General features: G+C 43.0%; 1 protein-coding gene across 1 annotated transcript in view; it reads right to left on the bottom strand.

The window, feature by feature from the left end:
- tbc1d22a (TBC1 domain family, member 22a) overlaps positions 1-20,674 on the bottom strand; it is a 131,219-nt gene that overhangs the window by 98,295 nt on the left and 12,250 nt on the right. The window contains exon 5 of the mRNA XM_079494193.1: positions 14,524-14,700. Coding sequence (XP_079350319.1) covers positions 14,524-14,700 — 177 coding nt within the window. The remainder of the gene's footprint in view (positions 1-14,523; positions 14,701-20,674) is intronic.

Below are 20,674 nucleotides of genomic sequence, written 5' to 3'. Positions count from 1 at the left end.
AGGCTTATATGTGTCCAAACTGTTTGTTAGAAATGGGATAAAAGCTTCCAATGTATCCATTGTAATTACAAAAGCTTATTGATACTCGTTTGGTTATTTATTATCGTTATAATTATTCCCAGACACCATTCTGTCAGGTCATTCTAGGTGAACATTATTTAAATTTGTTCACAAAACACTGCATGGCATATGAGGCTATTAAATATGTAACTTTTGCAAAACACTGTTATACAAGTTATGGAATAGGCCTAGGGCATTCAGGAACAAACAAAAACAGATGAAACAAGACAAGTAAGATCAATTTAACTCATTTTGGGCGGGAACCCCTTTTGGTGTTTTAAACATTGTTATAATTTAGCTATTGAAATATAGCAGATCTACAAGCTCATAGCGCGCCACCGAGTGGCACGCTACGAGCTTGTAGGTCTGCTATTTTTGAAAAATCGTGAAAATATTTATTTCAGAAAACTGGGGGATTTAGAATATCTTTTTTTAATTTTGAGGTTAGGCCTAAATGGGTTAAGCAGCAGAAAAGACAGAGAGAGAGAGAGAGAGAGAGAGAGATAGAGAGATAGAGAGAGAGAGAGAGAGAGAGAGAGAGAGAGAGAGACACAGAGACAGAGACAGACACAGAGACAGAGAGAGAGAGAGATGTCTATTTAGCGGACATTCTGGCTAAATTGCAGATGTCGTTTCATTGCAGAGTTAGCTTGTTTCCCGAAAAACATATTTGTCTCTCCAGGGTGTGTGTTATGTCATGCATTATGAATGAGACAGTCAGGCCCTGGCTGTTCTGGAATAAATTAAAGAGAAAGCCATGACATGGTGAATTTTACTCAACTCCTATTTTGCTGTGCACTTCATGGGCACTGTTGCAATGTTGGGTTAAAAAAAAAGAAAAAAGAAAAGTTTCTATAACCGTCACTGAAACAGCAGAACCCCAAAATACAACATTTTCCAATGCGGTTATTCCTTAATGGGAAAAACTAAACTTGCTGGCTCGAATTGGAATTAACTACTACAATATGTACGGATTATAAATCAATATTCAGACATTTTCAAATGTCATAGTCTGTAGTACTAACTAATAGTAACTAACTAATAGTAACTCCTAGTCTATTTAAATCACTTTAGTGTTTAGTCCCGAGTGTGCATGTACAGTATGTGTGTGAGCATGTGTCAGTGAGAGGGTTCTTATGTACATGTGTATGTGCAGTGCATGCAAGCGTGAGTGTGCATGTCAGTCAGTCAGTCAGTTCGGTGAGTGTACTCGTCTGTCTTTGCACATGGATTAAAGCAAAATATAATCTCATTTTGTTAGGCCAAATCCTAATCTGCGATGTGTGAAACAGTGTGAAAGGAGCCCCCCCCCCCCTCACAGCAAGGAGCTGGGGGAAAAAAGAAATCAAAGAAATATGGGGATAAAAAGATTTCTGCCCGACAGTGATGATACTGTAACCCAGGTTTATATACAGTTGGGTGCCACCGATATTGTCCCTTATCATTTGACCCGTTTAGGCCTGACCTCAAAATTTAAAAAAATCCATCTAAATCCTGAAATAAATATTTTCACGATTTTTCAAAAATAGCAGACCTACAAGCTCGTAGCGCGCCACTCGGTGGCGCGCTATGAGCTTGTAGATCTGCTATTTTTCAATAGCTAAATTATAACAATGTTTAAAACACCAAAAGGGGTTCCCGCCCAAAATGGGTTAACTGTCCTTTTGCGCAGATCACGCAAACCTCAGCAAAAAGAAAAGGACAATATCGATGGCCTCCAACTGTAGGCACATTCATTCCCTGTCGGGCAGAAATGTTGTACCTCCATATTTCCACACAACACAGTCACACACACACACAAGTATAGCAAACAATAGTTGATCTACAAGCTCACAATGGGTTGTGGCACATTGTAGATTGTCTATTTATGAAGAAAGTTTGTATTTTTTATAAATATTAAGAAGAGCTTATGACTAAATAATAACCACATTGGATGCACTGGAAGACAGGTTCTCAACTGTTTTGGATATACTGTCCACCTAACAATATTGCCTACCCAAATTATCTCAATCCGATTTTAGCTCAAACCCGAAAAAAAAACGCTAAGCCCCGAACCCTATAAACAATCCCTTATCTGTCTATGCTTTTGATCATAGAACGAACACACACACACACAATCCCAAAAGACAACTCAAACGCCACAGGCCTCTGGTTATCAGGAGTTCTGTCAGTAAAATGAGAAGTGGATCCAGTGTTAAGAGGTAGCTCACGTATAAAAAGCACCAAGCGGAAATCCATTTATCTAGTCCCACTGCAGCCTCTCAAAGTACTGAATTCAATCTTATTCTCAAAGCTACAGGCTGTTGAGACTGTTGATGTTAGGTATTGCTAGTAGATAAGGCATCGGGCCTTAGGCAAACATTGTATTGGGTCAGCAGCACCTGTAAACAGTTTGTGAACTTAAGGAGAAACTTTATAAGTTCTAAACTAAACAAAATACATACATACATGGATGCACCTGGGACGTATCCTCAGTGATGTATCCTAAGGTCATCGGGTTTCGGGTCTCCCAACATCATACCCCTCACTCAGGTGACCCAGCCGGGGTGATCAAGTCCCGACTTACGTCCCAGTAGCTACCCTCGATCAGTCCCATTAGGGAAAAACCAGGGCCACACAATCCGTTCTTCCTGAACTACTCTGCCGGGACTGGGAGGTACCATTCTGGCGCGTGGAAGGACTAGGCGCTGTGGGTTGACTCCTGTCCGGGGCCCTCCTACGTCTCACCAGGTCCACTCCTGCTCTCACCAGGTCAGGCCCTGTGCGTTGCACCAGACTCCCAGCACCAGGCACTTTATTCAGGAATGGTGGATTCTCGAGCCGCAACAAACATCTAAGATGTTGCTTCCTCCAAAAACAGATATATTTTCATCAAATGTCAGTGGATGTGTCAGTGAAGAGCGGAGGCATTAGAGCACGACCGTCTTTGGAATATAAACTCAGCACAAAACGTTTGGAAACTTAACTTTGGTCCATTATTTCTCCACTTTAATAAAAAAAAACAATTGCTATTGTATTGTATATCAGTTTAATCGTTGATTAGTCACCTTTACAACAAGGTATGGCCTGTAAAGATCGGACGTTCGTGGAATGAGCAACACAGCTAAATGTGTGAGTTGCGCCTCCAAAAATGTTGCCAAAATGGCAAGTGGTTGGTATTCAGTTCTAGCCTGGCTAATAAGCCAGACTAATATCACACAACACTGTCGCGGTATATCAGTCTGGGCTGGCTCCACTTGGATTTCATTTCCCGGGGAACATTTTCTCTTTGACGCAATTGGTCAGAGCTACTGTCAGTCAAAGGTCTCAAGCATTGAACGTCACTGTACCAAAGCCCGCCTATATTGCATACCGTGTCCCGATTGGTCCGACCTGTTCTCTGCTGTAGGAAAGAGGCGTGCTACTGAGCCTCGCCAGACCGTAATCCGCTGGTAGGCAACTTTTTTTTGCCAACGGCTGATTCGGTCTGGTTTATTAACCAGGCTAATTCAGTTCACCCTTGCTTTGAGTTGCTTAGTGGATTGGGGGATTGCACTCTCACACAGTAATAAGGAAAAGCTTGGGCATGCTAGCTAGAGTGACCAACAGAACCACTTGGCTGACTTGCAACAAAACCTGGTTTAGGAGTGGGATGCCATCCCACAGAGAAATGTGGCTGGATTGGTGACCAGCATGAGGAGGAGGAGGTGCCAAGCTGTTGCGGCTGCGTATGGATCTTCCACCCGCTACTGAGTTCCATAACACTGAGTGTAAAATTATGGAATTTCTCTGATTTTTTTCTTCTTTTTTTGTGATTTTTACAATCTTTTGAATGTAGTTAACAAAGGCGAAAAATAAGTTGTATTTACTCGTCGTAACCCATAAAAATGGGTCCCGAGTCCCAACCCACTGTTGGGAAACAGTGATCTAGATCAGGGCTTCTCAACACTTTGGGCTGGGGACGCCCAAAAATATGGTCAGTAAAGTGGGCCACATTCCACAACCGTTGGACACAAGTCATGTTGGGCTTCTCCCAGCACTAAAACATGATCACCAATGTTGTAAAGTAGAGAAGTCCCCGGCAAAAACCCGGGTCATCTACTCATCTTTACGGTCCACCTTGTGCAGTCAACGGTATATTGTTGCTTTGTATGAAAGCCCAGCGTGCCGGCCAAGCCCTGCAAAACGCCACCGCTCCACTGGACTGACACCTTTATCGTGGGGTGTGTTAAAAAGTTAAAGCCCCATTCTATAAACCTTGAGTGCTGAGTGCGTGTTGTGGACACCGTAACTCATCTAAAGGACAAAGCCATGGCACCGTGAAGCAGACGGCCCGTAAACTAATGGCAGTCTTGTAAAAAGATAACCACCCCCCCCACCCCTTTGTATTATACCTGTTCAGAGGGTCTGATGGATGGACCCAGATGGCTTGGTGAGGACACCAACCGTACGTGTTTGTGTGTGAGAGAGAGAGAGAGAGAGAGAGAGAGAGAGAGAGAGAGAGAGGCGCATGTACTACACAATGACTTTCTCTTGTTAGATCCGTCATGTATTACGCAAAATGATGAATTCCATTGAGGTTAACAGAAGCCTAGCTGACAGTTTCTCAAAGACAACTTTACTAAAGTACAGCAAAAGTTATAGCTCAATTGCTCTGTGGTGGTGGTGGTGCAGGTCACCCTAAGCCTTTCAGAGCTTAGGGTTTCAGGTTTGCTTTGGGCCCATGGGCCCAAATGAGTTTTGACCGAGATGTTGTTATACATGAAAGAACAAATAATGCTAGCATTTTAATAGCTGAGGTCGCCACACGGCAGTTATCGATTGGATTTAACACAAATTGAATTTACATTTCTGCCAAATAGAACTTGACCTGATGGGCAAGTGCCTCGGAGACCCGAGTGTCAACCCCTGCCTTACGGACTTTAATGTGTCAGAGACGCACAACGCATACCAGCAGTCGCCCAGCAGTCTGCCGTTACCCAGGCGGATGCGTGGACGCTTCTCACCCTCAGGCGTCTTACTGGTCAATAACGGTTTAGCGTTTTGACAATTATCTGGGGGCCCACTTGCAATATACTCACGACTCACCAGTGGATCCCGGGCCACAGCTTGGTAATCGGGAGCAGACACAGACAGACAGTTTGATGATACTGCACCAGACAATGTTAAGTAGTGTTATTGGTACTCCATCACGCTGTGAAGAACATTATGTAACCTTGTTCCATGCAATAATGTAATTTCTGCCGTCCAATTCCGCCGTGACAAACAATGGGATTTATTCTGCCACTCTGCAGCTCTGTGCGCTCTGTTATTTAACCAAACAGTACTGTAATCACCAGGACGACAGCTTTAAGGCCCGACACGTTGAAAGCATCATCGATGCTAGTGTCCCTGATGGGGTTCAATTGGCCAATTGTTCACATTGGAAGTATCAGACTGTCTATATATTTGGCTGCACCTCAATTATTAAAAATTTAACCGCAGTGCACCAGCCCGAATTAACCCATTTTGGCCGGGAACCCCTTTTGGTGTTAGCATTACGTTATGCTTTAGCTATTGAAAAATAGCAGATCTACAAGCTCATACGAGCTTGTAGGTCTGCTATTTTTGAAAAATCGAAGAACCACTGACATATAAACATAGCTTTTTCAGAAAACTGTCAGGACGTAGAAGACATTTTTGGAATCTGATCTCAGGTCAGAATGGGTTAAACGAGGAGCGTACAAAAACACAAACGCACATCTGCACAAGCACGCACGCAGAATGCACTCCCATTGTTCTATTCACACTTGTCTCCCCCTCTTTATTCTGCCTGCACTCCCGCTAATGGCAAAGCACTTTTGAACTTGAGCTTGTAACAAGGTTTTTCTACGTTGTTCTCCTCTAATTATATTTTATTTTAAGATTTATCTTCTTCCTGCTCCTTTTCTTTTCTGTTATGGAATATTTAAAAGAATGACAAAGTAAAATGAATATAATCATGTAAAACCATAACTAAAATGAAATAAATAAATATGAAAGGAAATGAAATATTTTGCTGTTTAAAGCACTGCTGTCACCATATGCAAAGGAATAAGGGACGTAAGGAGTTTGCACACAGAGCACGTTTTTCCGTGTGTTTTGCAGATCCGAAATCGGCACAAAAAAAACGCCACGCAAAACATCCTTGCACACAGAGTGCGATGCGAATAGTTGTAATGTTTTCGCAGAACGAAATTGAGTGGAGCAGCAGCAGTGAGGATGATCCCCTGATCTGTGAGTGGTCAAATATCCAATCTGAACCCTCCGATCATTTTCAAACATGTTTGATATTTATCTGGATCACACTACTGTCTGGAACAGTGCAGCGAGAAAAACATGCAAGAGAGGGGCGACCGGTGTGTGTGGTCTGTGCGCGCCTAGAGACTCGACTCGTACTCGACCCCCAAAGACTCTAGACTCTACCCCAAACATCATCAAGGCATCTCTCTCTCACTCACTCACACACACACACACACACACACACACACACACACACACACACACACACACACACACACACACACACACACACACACACACACACACACACACACACACACACACACACACACACACACACACACACACACACACACACACACACACACACACACACGAGAAGATGATCACCTTCACAGCACTGCTCAAAAGGTGAAAGACCATGTATAGCAGGGGTATTCAACTAGATTGGCTCAAATGATGTTTTGAGCAGGCTCTGTGCCAAACTCAGGGAAGATTTAGAACTACTTGCCACTACCATACAGACCTTAGGTAAAACATTTTCTGTCCCCATTCCGGCCCCCTCTAAAAGCCCTGAACACTTCAGCAGACTATGGAGCCTGCATGAATGGCAAAAAGCCCTTTGTAAGGCCTAAGGCTGTCCCCAAACATTCAAGGTTCGAATGTTCGCTCGTTAGGGTTGGCACTCGAATCCTAATTAATGGGCTTGAACCATTCGTTTTTTTTTTATTTTTTATTTTTTATTAAAACAAAAATATTATTTTTTTCCTTTTTTATTTACTCGAAAATATATCTCGGCGAGAATGCGATATGAGCATGTAAAGTAGGTTTCTAGTGCATTCCTGTCAGAAGTTATGATTTTTTAAAGAAATATCTCCTTGTTCTTCTGTCCCTCTCCAAAGTCTCCCGTGCACAACTGCACATTAATTTGGAGATTGGCCTGCAGCTGAGGTGATTGACCTTTCTCACCTTGTTCTGTGAGAACAAAAGAGTTCAATTGAATGGAATGTCTGACGCGTCTCACTCGCTCACTCACACACACACACACACACACACACACACACACACACACACACACCCCAGCATGATCGCTGATAGAGGGAACCGTTCTTAGCAGCCTGCAGCCATAATATATTAGCATATGCTCTCTAGCATCACATAGCCTATTGCTATAAATAAGTGAACTCTGATCATTGTTAAGCAAAACGGTCACGGTGACAGAGGTTCTGCTTTTGCCCTGTGCCCACTTCAATGCGCTTCTACACAGGTGGAACAAATGAACGAGTGACAGCTAACGAGCAAACTATACGCCGTCGTCTGCCAGCAAGCTCGCCGATCAGCTGTTTTCGCGGAGGCGGAGCCACTTGTGTGTGTGTGTGTGTGTGTGTGTGTGTGTGTGTGTGTGTTGGGAGAGACGAGAGAGATTGATAAAGAGCAGGAGAGACGCGCTATGCGCTCTGATCGAGACGGATATCTCAAAGGTTATTTTTTAAATTAATTAGAAACAAATGGTCCGGATGTTCGCTCGAAAATTCCTGCCGAAGTTCGAGTCCTAAAAAAAGGGCTAGGGTACAGCCTTAGTAAGGCCACATGAATTGGTTTCATCAACAACTTTGACAGTTTCTGGACACGTATTAATTTATATAAACAAGACGGCCTTCACTCTAACCCCAAAGGCACCAAGTTATTAATCACTCATTATATCCAGGTCATCGCTTTCAGTTGCAACAGGGTTGCATTCTGGGTCCAGTCCTTTTCTCCTTTTATATGCTACCCCTTGGTGCTCTGATGAATAGCTTCGAAGGTGTCGCCTATCATTGCTACGCCGATGACACCCAGCTATATTTTTCTTTCAAGCACATCGAAAAACTCTCTACCCTACGTGACTGTCTCACAGCAATCAATAATTGGATGGCCCAAAACTTCCTTCAGCTCAATTCCAACAAAACGGAGATCTTAATCATAGGCCCTGAAAGCATCACCAACGCCGTTCGGCTCTCTCTAGGCCCACTGGCATCCAATATAAACGATTCCGCTCGAAATCTGGGTGTCCTCTTCGACAACCGCATGAACCTGGAATCCCATGTTAAGAAGGTCACCCAGTCCTGTTTCTTTCACCTTCGTAACATCTCAAAAATCAAACCAGTCCTCACTCCCCAAGACCTAGAAACAATCATCCATGCTTTCATCTCCTCCCGCCTCGACTATTGTAATGGACTCTACACCACCCTCAGCTCCTCAATCCATAAACTTCAACTAGTACAGAATACAGCTGCCAGGATTCTCACAAACACAAACCGCAGATCTCACATTACTCCCGTGCGTGCTGCACTCCATTGGTTGCCCGTCAAATCCAGGATCAATTTCAAAATCATCTCTTAATAACATAAGGCATTACACAGGCTGGCTCCACTTTACATCTCCGAAGTCCGAACTACTGCATGCAAAGCCAAACATAAGATCTCTCAGGTCCTCTGATAAAGGCCTTCTGTCTATTCCAACAACTAGACTCAAAACTAAGGGGGACCGTGCATTTTCAGTGGTTGACCCCCACTTTGTGGAATGCCCTGCCCTTTGAGCTAAAGTGCAAAAATGCAGAGTCTGTCGACGGTTTTACAGGAGCATTCAGTGATTTGGAGGAAAAAAACGGTCCACCCGGTAACAAGATGTGCACATGCACGCACTACAGTGGGAGACACGCAACAGGCCAACAGCAAGCACACCAAGGCCCGCCCCTGCTCGATCATGATTGGCAGAAGGCCCCTCTCTATCCTGATTGGATGACGGCTGGGCCACCTAGCCAAAAATGAAACCTACGTTTGTTTTTACCCCAGGGGTTAACTGGGGGACATGGAGGAACTCCTTATATGGTCAGCACACTCTATAGTAGGGAGGATTATCACAACAAAACAAAAAAAGTGATATTTGAATTAAGTGAAATCACTGAATATACCTTTAAGAACTTGTTAAACTTATTTATTTCGTCAGCACTTTATTTTATGATGTATTTTTACTTGACATATTTGCATTTCAATGTTTTGCCTTCCATTGTTTTTTTTCTGTTGTTTGTTTCATGCCCTTGTTTTAACATGATTGTTTTACCTTGTTGACCACTGTACAGCACTTAGTAACATTGTTTCGAAAGGTGCTCTATAAATTAAATGTACTCATTTACTTACTATAGGGGCAGGTATAAATAAGATTTATCTTCTTCCTGCTCCTTTTCTTTTCTGTATGGAATATATAAAAAAAAGTACAAAGTAAAAATTAATATGATCATGTAAAACCATAACTGAAATGAAATAAATAAATATGAAATGAACTATTAGGCCGAGGGCCACAACTGTAGAACGATTGTGGGGGGCCGCAACTTCCCACAAGCGTGCGCATGACAATTTGTGGGTTCTCAAAAAGACTTATGCTAGATGTAGACATATTTGACAGTGCAAAAATGTATGAGCGTCAACGAGCACCAGCTGGAAACACACACAGGGTCTCATTTCTCTCCAAAAGCCCTTGAATATTGCTAGAATATGATAAAGGATTACTGTCATTATGATAATCTCACACTTCATATCGCACACACCATACCTGTAACTTTCATTAGCTCTCTCTCTCAAAATGAAATGTTCCAAGAGTCACTAGGGAGCGCTCCGTGGGCCGCATTTGGCCCGCTTAACTGTAGTGTAAAAAACTACCGGTATATATTTTTTCCGGATCTGTGCAGACCCTGTGCAGAAACTTTGTTTCTCAAAAGAGAATTTTGAATGGTCAAACTTTGGTGAGCCTTCCACAGAAAAAAAATAACTCTCTCACTGTAACGTTATCTTGACTAATGCCGCATTCTGCGCTTCTCTTTAAGTTCCCACGACTGTGAAATTTTCATTTCTCACATGGTGTCTTCAAATGTAGCATTAGGTGTGAGTTAAATTGAATTACACGGCCACTCTCACTTTGTGGGCAGCCATTACATTTAGCAAATGCTGATGGTAAGCCTGTCATACATCGGCTGGCCGTGTAACAGGATTGTCATGGTGCCGTAGCTGGCGTCGCATGGAAGTGTAGTAGGCAGTATAAGAAAGACCTTTATTAATCCAGAGTGGTGAACACAGTTTCTGCTTCACCCAGGAAATGGCTGCACAGATGGTCACGATGATAGATTATAAAAACCTATACCTCATTGCAGTTCCTTGGAGCGACCCGTATCGCAGGGAAGGCAGAATTTCAGAAGGCACGCTGCCACTCAAAGTGACTACTGGCCGTTCACAGCGTGTCTTTTCCAGGACTTGTCAGGAGGATCTAGGGTGTGTTAGATTAGAATAGTGTGTTTTTGGCAGCAAAGTGCTGCTTTTGGCAGCAAATTTTTATTTTAGTTTTAGTCATAGTCTCTTGAATAGTTTATTTAGTTTGTCACATTTTAGTCACCTGGAATGTTTTAGGGTTAGTCTAGTTTTAGTCGACTGAAATGTATTTTGGCGGGCCTTGATGCCGTCGTAATGACTGATTTTACACTTGCTGAAAATAGCAGATCTACAAGCACACAACGCGTCGCAGCGTGTGCTTGTAGATCTGCTATTTTCAGCATGCAACCAAGTGTAAAATTACTTATACTGGATCTCTTGTTCACTTCCTAGCATTTTAGTCTAGTTTTTATCTGTTGACGAAATTGTCAATACAGTTTGTCTTACCCTATGTTTCCATGTCAGTGGCTCAACCTTTTTCATGTCAAGGACCCCCAGAAATATCTGTATTTGGCTGCGGACCCCCATCTGAAAATATGTAGTTCCAAGGACCCCCCCAGAAGCAAAGATTTGAGTTAAAAAAGTTCGCTCTGAAAGAATATATATTCAAAGAGTTTTTCACAATTTTAAAAAAAATAGCAGATCTACAAGATGTTGGACTGTACATCTAAGATGATCCTTTTGAAACTTCTCAAGGGAACTTTCAAAGCCAATGTTAGTCTGGACTGTACAGTTGGAGGCCATCGATATTGTCCTTTTCTTTGTGCTGAGGTTTGCGTGATCTGCGCAAAAGGACAGTTAACCCATTTTGGGCGGGAACCCCTTTGTGTTTTAAACATTATGTTATAATTTAGCTATTGAAAAATAGCAGATCTACAAGCTCATAGCGCGCCACCGAGTGGCGCGCTACGAGCTTGTAGGTCTGCTATTTTTGAAAAATCGTGAAAATATTTATTTCAGAAAACTGGAGGATTTAGAAGCATTTTTTTTAATTTTGAGGTCAGGCCTAAATGGGTCAAATAATAAGGGACAGTATCGGTGGCACCCAACTGTAGGTCGTTCCACGACCAAGGGCCAAAGAAGGCCAGACATGTTTTACCCCCCTCGGATTTGAATGCTGGTACTACACACCGTAGCCAAGCATTTGACCTGAGGTTGAGACCAAGTCGAATTTGGACGAAATGTAAGACGGCAGGTCACCCAGAATGGCTTTATAAATGACCAATATACTATGTTCCCCTGACCCATGGGTATGTATACGGTATCTACAGACACTGTACATATGAGAGAGAGACAGAGAGACCAAACGCAGCACTGCAGCACCACCAACAGAGCATACAGTGATATAGCCAGGGAGGCATAAGAGACAGTGTGCATGCGTGCTTGTGTGTATGTGTGCATGTGTGCTTGTGTGTATGTGTGCATGCGTGCTTGTGTGTATGGTTGCATGCGTGCGTGCGGAGAGTGAGAGGTAGGGATGAGAGGCTAGGTAGATTGCCAGGGAGGACGAGAGGAGGGTGAAGGAGCATCGTCATAGCAACAGTCTCTGTTGCCACTTGGCTGTAATTGCCTGATGTCAGCTCTTAGCACTAGAAAAGTGACAAACCCAAAAGTATGTGAGAGCTGGCCTTGGGGCACAGAGGAAGGAAGGAAGGAAGGAAGGAAGGAAGGAAGGAAGGAAGGAAGGAAGGAAGGAAGGAAGGAAGACACATACACACACAAGGGTGGTCGGCAGAAAACTTTTTTTAGAAGACATTTGTAGAATAAACCGATGAAACTTTAGACATCACAAGTTTCACTCCAGACCAATAAACTTGGAATTAAGACAGTTCTCTGGAGTGAATGCTTCAGCAGTGTGGATTATCATTGTTCCTGGTCTTGTTTGCAATGCAATAAAGGAAATGCCCCCCTGCTGCGTGTGTACAGTAGGGGACAGGACAATGTGGTCAGGTTCACACAGTGGGAAGGCTCACCTCAGGACCTCCAGACTAATTGGCTGTCTCACACACACACACACACACACACACACACACACCCACACAGGTCAATAACTTCTGCCAGACCTTACATGCTAAACAGACTGCTAACAGCATCTTACATGCGGCTAAAAGGGTGAGGTTAGGAGAGAGAGAGAGATAAAAAGGAAGAGAAGGGGGGGTGGGGTAGGGCCGGGGTACATAAGGTTTTCTTTAACTCACAGATTAAAATACGGTCCCAAAACGAGGGACGCAATAAACCAACGGCCACTGCATCCACAGGACGCACTACTGTACTCGGCATGTACAGCAATAATCCACATGTCATTTCTACAGCAATGACCCAGCACCATGATGATGAGCCTGCACTACTAAGAATTTCTGCAGACTTTTTCCAGGCTGGGTGATGACACTCCGAGACACAGTGCTGATGTGTGGGGTGAGCTCAAGAGGACAGGACTTCAGAATGTTTCCAAAGGGGAAAAACTGAGCACAGCATGCCCTTTTTTTTTTTTTTTTTTTTTACATGTTTGCATCCTTGCTGCTTTTAATGAGAGAAAGCTCTCTTAGGGGAGGGAGGCATGCATCGCCATTCGCCACTAGCAAGAAAAATCAGACAAAACTGTAGACGGACACCGGCTCTTATGTCCCTCGCCACATGAACCTAGGGCTGTCACGACGATTCATTATCACACAAATAATTGCGATTAACGATTCAATTGTGTTTTTGTCGTTGAACACTATAGGCCCTATGCTGTATATAGGCTTTGAAGTCGCACAGTGCAGATATAACAAATAACCAAAATATACTAAGAAATGACTGACAAAATAAATTGTGGAAATAGCTGATCTACAAGCTCACAATGTGTCGCGGTGTGACGCGTTATTTTAATGTTAGAATATATATGAACATCAACCTGGAAACCATTTGTAGCATGCAAAATAATTGGGATCATCTCAAATAATTGTGATAAGGTCTACATGAACCCTAGCATTGCCCTGTTGAGTCATAATGGGTGCAACATTCTGCGGCAGTATATGTATACACCTTAAGTGTGAGCCAGTTGAGCTGCTGTACAATATGAACAAATTAGAATGTTGGAAAAACAAAAGGTTTGAATATAGTTCCGGGTGGATGATTGCAAATCAGAAGTAGGTAGGTCTCCACTCTTCCACTGTACCTCTTGTACAGTAATGTGTCTAGTCTAGTCCAACAGAAGGGCCTTTTAAAAGACACTTGACAGAGAGTTTAATAGCAGTGTGACCTCGTCCGTCATGCTATGCAATTTCAGTCGAGACAATCTCTTCCACTTCTGCTGCCGGAATTAACTCACTATCAGCTGCATCTTTGACTTCAGTGAAATATTGTTAGAAATGACAGTTCTGGCTGAGTGTGTGCCCACTGTACTCGAACAATAAATATATTGTTTACTCATGCAAGTTAGAGGTCGAGTTGCATTCAAATCTCTCCACACTCATAATTGCAAACAGAGAAAAGTTTGTCTTTTTATGTTTTTCATTTTTCTGCTGATGGGTTCCCAGATTTTTGTGAACGACTTAAAGGACCACTTCACCGATATTCAACCTATCTTCATATAGTTGATCCTCACCAATGTAAGATGGCAATTTCAGTCTGCTCACTCTATCTTACAGGTGGGCTGTAGACAGTTCAGAAACCTGCCTACCAGTGACATCATTGTAAGCAGGCTGGTTTGTTTGATTGATTGATTGATTGATTGATTGATTGATTGATTATTAGACAGAAATATAAAGAACAGCAACAGAGTACAGTCAAACATTTAGTCCAAAAGGGATAGCACCAAGGACAGATACTCTATATTACCATATATACACTGTGCACGTGCCCCTGTGTCCGTGTGTCCGTGTGTCCGTGTGTCCGTGTGTCCGTGCGTGCGTGCGTGCGTGCGTGCGTGCGTGCGTGCGTGCGTGACTGCGTGCGTGCGTGCGTGCGTTCGTGCGTATGTGTGTGTGTGTGCATGCATTACCCAGGTCAGTGTTGGGCCCGGCGAGAAGCTGTCTGAACTTGTCGAGGCGGGAGGCCTCTCTCTCCGTCATGACCGGTGTGCCCGACGTGTTCTGGTCGGCTATGCGGGCCACCATGGGAATTGTGGGCCGATGGGGCAGAGAACGCTGTCTGTAGAGGGAGGCACGCTCACCTGCATCTGGGGACGGGTGGAGAGACGAGAGAGGGTCATTTCATGAAGGCCTTTGTTACCATTTCTAGCCCTAAACTCCTTTAGTGACGCTTTCAGTGTGTCACTGCCTTTACCAACAACGCCATACTGCATGTCATGAATGCAACGTCATCCAGTCATCCCCAAATTGGATTTGCATGTTGATCTGGGGATCCCTTACCCGGACAAGCACTTGGAATTGTAGGCATTACATTTAGTTTGACTCGGTTCCACAGATACATACTTTGAAAATAGCCGTCCAAACTCATAACAATGCCTCGCCCCGCTCGTACATCAGCTATTTTCACAATGTGCCTCTTTCTTACGTATTTGAAAACTAATTTGGTATTAGAAAGGTCTTTAAATTGTAACATTAGAAATGTGCAGATACCCTGTATACACCCTGTATAAATTTTTTCGTTGTGTTTTGCAGATGCGAAAGTAGTAGGCTATCACTAGCTGTCAGCCTGTCACCAAGACCCCACTAGACCTAGACTATACAGCTGCGGAAAACGGATAAAATAAACCCCGATCAGAAAACTTTAGACGGACGAAATATTATTCGGCATTCGTGCAAACGTGATTGACAGAAAGTGAGGTTGTTTTTTTCTTACGTCCTCTGAAATTCACTCCGATATTTGGCAGAAAAGAAACCTACCAGTGTGCAAACACCTTTATACTGTATGTTAGTTTGTTTACTGTTGAGTGCTGAGAAAACAAAGTTTCACATTAAGCAAATCATTTGGGGACCCCCGGTTTACTTTGGGAACCACTGCTATATGTAGTGATGTATACAGAAGCGTTTTCACTTACGCCCGACAACCGAGAATGACAGAGACCTGGGTAGGCAAACAGGATTTCATGAAGGCCCGTTTGTCCATTTTGATTTTGTTTTCTAGTTATTAACCTTTTAACCTTTTTAACTAGTTTTCTAATAAAATTGTTTTTACTTCCGTTCTGTAAAGTGACTTTGGGTACCTTGAAAAGCGCTATATAAATCGTATATATTATTATTATTATTATAGGATTGGCTGAAATCAGGGGAGCGCTCTTTAGTAGTTGTTTTAGTGCAGCTTCGATAAGTGTTAATGTAATGTGAAAGTGTAAGAATGGACCCACAGGTCCAGTTTTAAACTGTATGAGGCTGAACACTACTGGAACCCAGTCAACTGTATGAGGCTGAACACTACTGGAACCCAGTCAACTGTATGAGGCTGAACACTACTGGAACCCAGTCAACTGTATGAGGCTGAACACTACTGGAACCCAGTCAACTGTATGAGGCTGAACACTACTGGAACCCAGTCAACTGTATGAGGCTGAACACTACTGGAACCCAGTCAACTGTATGAGGCTGAACACTACTGGAGCCCAGTCAACTGTATGAGGCTGAACACTACTGGAACCCAGTCAACTGTATGAGGCTGAACACTACTGGAACCCAGTCAACTGTATGAGGCTGAACACTACTGGAGCCCAGTCAACTGTATGAGGCTGAACACTACTGGAACCCAGTCAACTGTATGAGGCTGAACACTACTGGAGCCCAGTCAACTGTATGAGGCTGAACACTACTGGAGCCCAGTCAACTGTATGAGGCTGAACACTACTGGAGCCCAGTCAACTGTATGAGGCTGAACACTACTGGAACCCAGTCAACTGTATGAGGCTGAACACTACTGGAGCCCAGTCAACTGTATGAGGCTGAACACTACTGGAGCCCAGTCAACTGTATGAGGCTGAACACTACTGGAGCCCAGTCAACTTTATGAGGCTGAACACTACTGGAGCCCAGTCAACTTTCAGTGGATAAAAGTTCTGAACACTACTGGAGCCCAGTCAACTTTCAGTGGATAAAAGTTCTGAACACTACTGGAGCCCAGTCAACTTTCAGTGGATAAAGGTTCTGAACACTACTGGAGCCCAGTCAACTTTCAGTGGATAAAAGTTAAAAACACTACTGGAGCCCAGTCAACTTTCAGTGGATAAAAGTTCTGAACACTACTGGAGCCCAGTCAACTTTCAGTGGATAAAAGTTCTGAACACTACTGGAGCCCAGTCAACTTTCAGTGGATAAAAGTTCTGAACACTACTGGAGCCCAGTCAACTTTCAGTGGATAAAAGTTCTGAACACTACTGGAGCCCAGTCAACTTTCAGTGGATAAAGGTTCTGAACACTACTGGAGCCCAGTCAACTTTCAGTGGATAAAGGTTCTGAACACTACTGGAGCCCAGTCAACTTTCAGTGGATAAAGGTTCTGAACACTACTGGAGCCCAGTCAACTTTCAGTGGATAAAGGTTCTGAACACTACTGGAGCCCAGTCAACTTTCAGTGGATAAAGGTTCTGAACACTACTGGAGCCCAGTCAACTTTCAGTGGATAAAGGTTCTGAACACTACTGGAGCCCAGTCAACTTTCAGTGGATAAAGGTTCTGAACACTACTGGAGCCCAGTCAACTTTCAGTGGATAAAGGTTCTGAACACTACTGGAGCCCAGTCAACTTTCAGTGGATAAAGGTTCTGAACACTACTGGAGCCCAGTCAACTTTCAGTGGATAAAGGTTCTGAACACTACTGGAGCCCAGTCAACTTTCAGTGGATAAAAGTTCTGAACACTACTGGAGCCCAGTCAACTTTCAGTGGATAAAAGTTATGAACACTATTGGAGCCCAGTCAACTTTCAGTGGATAAAAGTTATGAACACTACTGGAGCCCAGTCAACTTTCAGTGGATAAAGGTTCTGAACACTACTGGAGCCCAGTCAACTTTCAGTGGATAAAGGTTCTGAACACTACTGGAGCCCAGTCAACTTTCAGTGGATAAAGGTTCTGAACACTACTGGAGCCCAGTCAACTTTCAGTGGATAAAGGTTCTGAACACTACTGGAGCCCAGTCAACTTTCAGTGGATAAAGGTTCTGAACACTACTGGAGCCCAGTCAACTTTCAGTGGATAAAGGTTCTGAACACTACTGGAGCCCAGTCAACTTTCAGTGGATAAAGGTTCTGAACACTACTGGAGCCCAGTCAACTTTCAGTGGATAAAGGTTATGAACACTACTGGAGCCCAGTCAACTTTCAGTGGATAAAGGTTCTGAACACTACTGGAGCCCAGTCAACTTTCAGTGGATAAAAGTTCTGAACACTACTGGAGCCCAGTCAACTTTCAGTGGATAAAAGTTATGAACACTATTGGAGCCCAGTCAACTTTCAGTGGATAAAAGTTATGAACACTACTGGAGCCCAGTCAACTTTCAGTGGATAAAAGTTCTGAACACTACTGGAGCCCAGTCAACTTTCAGTGGATAAAAGTTCTGAACACTACTGGAGCCCAGTCAACTTTCAGTGGATAAAAGTTCTGAACACTACTGGAGCCCAGTCAACTTTCAGTGGATAAAAGTTCTGAACACTACTGGAGCCCAGTCAACTTTCAGTGGATAAAAGTTAAAAACAGACAGAGCCCCGTTAAACCGTCGTCATATTAATATTCACGAGAGCAGAAAACAGGGCAAAGTCGGTGCCTTTTTATTTGCACTGTGTGAAAATGAAAATAAGTCATTAAAGCCAGTAAGGAGAGATTTAATTTTCTGTGGCAGGGGCCTATTGGGAGGTGGGATTTTAAAATATAATCCATTTTTTATGACTTATTTAATTAAATTGTGCATAGCTCTATGCCGGTGTAGTCCTACACGAACAAATTAACTTCTGGCCTTTTTTTATTTTATTTTATAATTATTTTTAGAACAGAGAGAACGTTTGTAAGTATACTGCATGGAATGCTACAGCGTAACGGAATATGCGAAGGAGTGACACCTGGTTTTAAATGTGGGTTCGATGAACCGCCAGGGGTCCTTGAGGGGTCCCCAGCCAAATGATTGATAGTTAAGCACTAAAATGGTTGCGTACGAGGTCTGTAACTCTGAGGCCCCTTTTCCACCAGTTGGTTCCCAATGGGAACCGGGTCAGTTCTTTTTGGTTGAGCCAGAGCTCCAAAATTGGAACGTTAATTATGAATCGAGTGGGCAAAACCATACCTATATTAGATTGTTATCACCATGAAACTTCCCCAGTTGAGTACTTACACGAAGACAATGATTTATTGTATTACACATTTTAAATATGCAAATGAGGTATTATGTAGGAAAATATGCAAAATACTCGAAAATATTAAAGGGTTATCACGTATTCATTTACTTGTATTGATCCTATAAACAATGTAATATAGGTCTAGTTTTTCCCACCAATTTTGGAGCCCTGGCTCATAGACTAAGAACCAAAAAGAACTGAATCGGTTCCCATTGGGAACCAACCGGTGGAAAGGGGGTCACACTCTCTTTGTACACTCTCAGAGTTAAATTAACACTGAGGATTTTACAGTGTAGCTTGGGAGTCCCAGGGATAAAGATCATATCAAAACGGGGGTCGGTGGCCTAATGTATATCAAACTGGTGGTCCATGAAATTTAAATAAAAACGGTTAAGAATCACTGTTGCAGATGACTGCCGGAGGCTGGTAGTGGTCCCCATGGACACTGCCTCCGTGTGTGATAGCAACACAACCGCCCTAATGAAAGCCATGCTGAGTGTCATTATCTAATAAGACTAGGGACAGCTGTGTGCTATCAACTCTGCTCCTCCTACAGAGAGGAGAGGAGAGGAGAGGAGAGGAGAGGAGAGGAGAGGAGAGGAGAGGAGAGGGGAGGGGAGGAGAGGAGAGGATATCTGTGGATCTGGAGATAACGTGGCACGGGTATGCCAGCTAGCCAACCTTCTCTATGAAGATAACAAGGACTTGCCTGAGGGCTCAGTTCTGTCTGCAATGTGATCTGAAAGCAACCACAGGCAGAAAGACACGCAGACATACACCCTCTCTCAGACAGACACAGTAACATCCTCAGTGTATATTCAACTCTGAGACTGTACAAAATGTAAACACAATGAACACCTTTGGTAATATTTGCAGTTTAATTCAGTTTAATTCAGTTTAATTCATTTGCTTGTTTTTTGTTTTTGTTTGTGTTCCAGTTGGATTAATGTATGCCATTTTTGTCTGGCAGTGGGAATATTAAAGTTAAGTAATATAATTGAAAGACACAAGAATCACCCAATCAACCAGAAGTTGCCTTTTTCTTTTACCGATTCAATCTGGTTCATTCAAAAGGTTTGAGAACCACTGATAATGGAGACATACGTTTTTCTTTTTTTTTTTTTAATCGGCCTCAGGTTTGAATGGGTTAATGTCGTGTCATCTTTTGTAATGTCATGCAGTGGCAGATTCTGCTTTGTCCGCGCTTTTGTGCTAACAGAGTGCCTTTGAGACCTGTTTCACAGTGCTATGTAAGTCAATCAGGAGACTATTATTGGAATATAAATGTCTAAATCAATGGAATAACTGTTGGAGATCTCTCGCCAATATGTGGGGTCACAGCATGACATGGTAAAGCACACCACCCAAACCTCCAACTATGTGTAATGTTGCTTTAAGGACGTGATGTGTACTGGCAGAGACACATTTGACTGTCAAATGAGGAACATTAGGTCTGTACATTTGATGAGGACGACATTGGAGTGGACATGAAAGTAGTAGCCGCGACCATGGATAAATAAATTGGCAATAAATCGTCAACTAATAAATTGCCGATTTATTGCGATTAACGTTTTCATTGTGCATTTGGATTTGAACATTGGAAGAAAGAAATAAGAATGGCACTAGCTTTTATCTTTACATTTTAAGCTTTGTAAAACCAAAATAGCATTAGCAGTTATAACAAATTAAATATAGAAAGAAATGGCTGACAATGACTGGTACCCATAATCCAAATAAATAAATGTATTATGACCAACAGGTTAGTGAGCTAGGGGGTGGGCAACTTTGACGATGGAGAGGGCCACTACATTTCCACACTCACTCCAGAGGTCCACATTGCATATTACTTGTCACTAGCAAAACAAATTCCATGTTT

This window comes from Electrona antarctica (assembly GCF_951216825.1).
Source record: "Electrona antarctica genome assembly, chromosome: 23".
NCBI lineage: Eukaryota > Metazoa > Chordata > Actinopteri > Myctophiformes > Myctophidae > Electrona > Electrona antarctica.
Note: the sequence above shows the minus strand (reverse complement) of the source record. Positions and strands in the feature narration are given on the sequence as shown.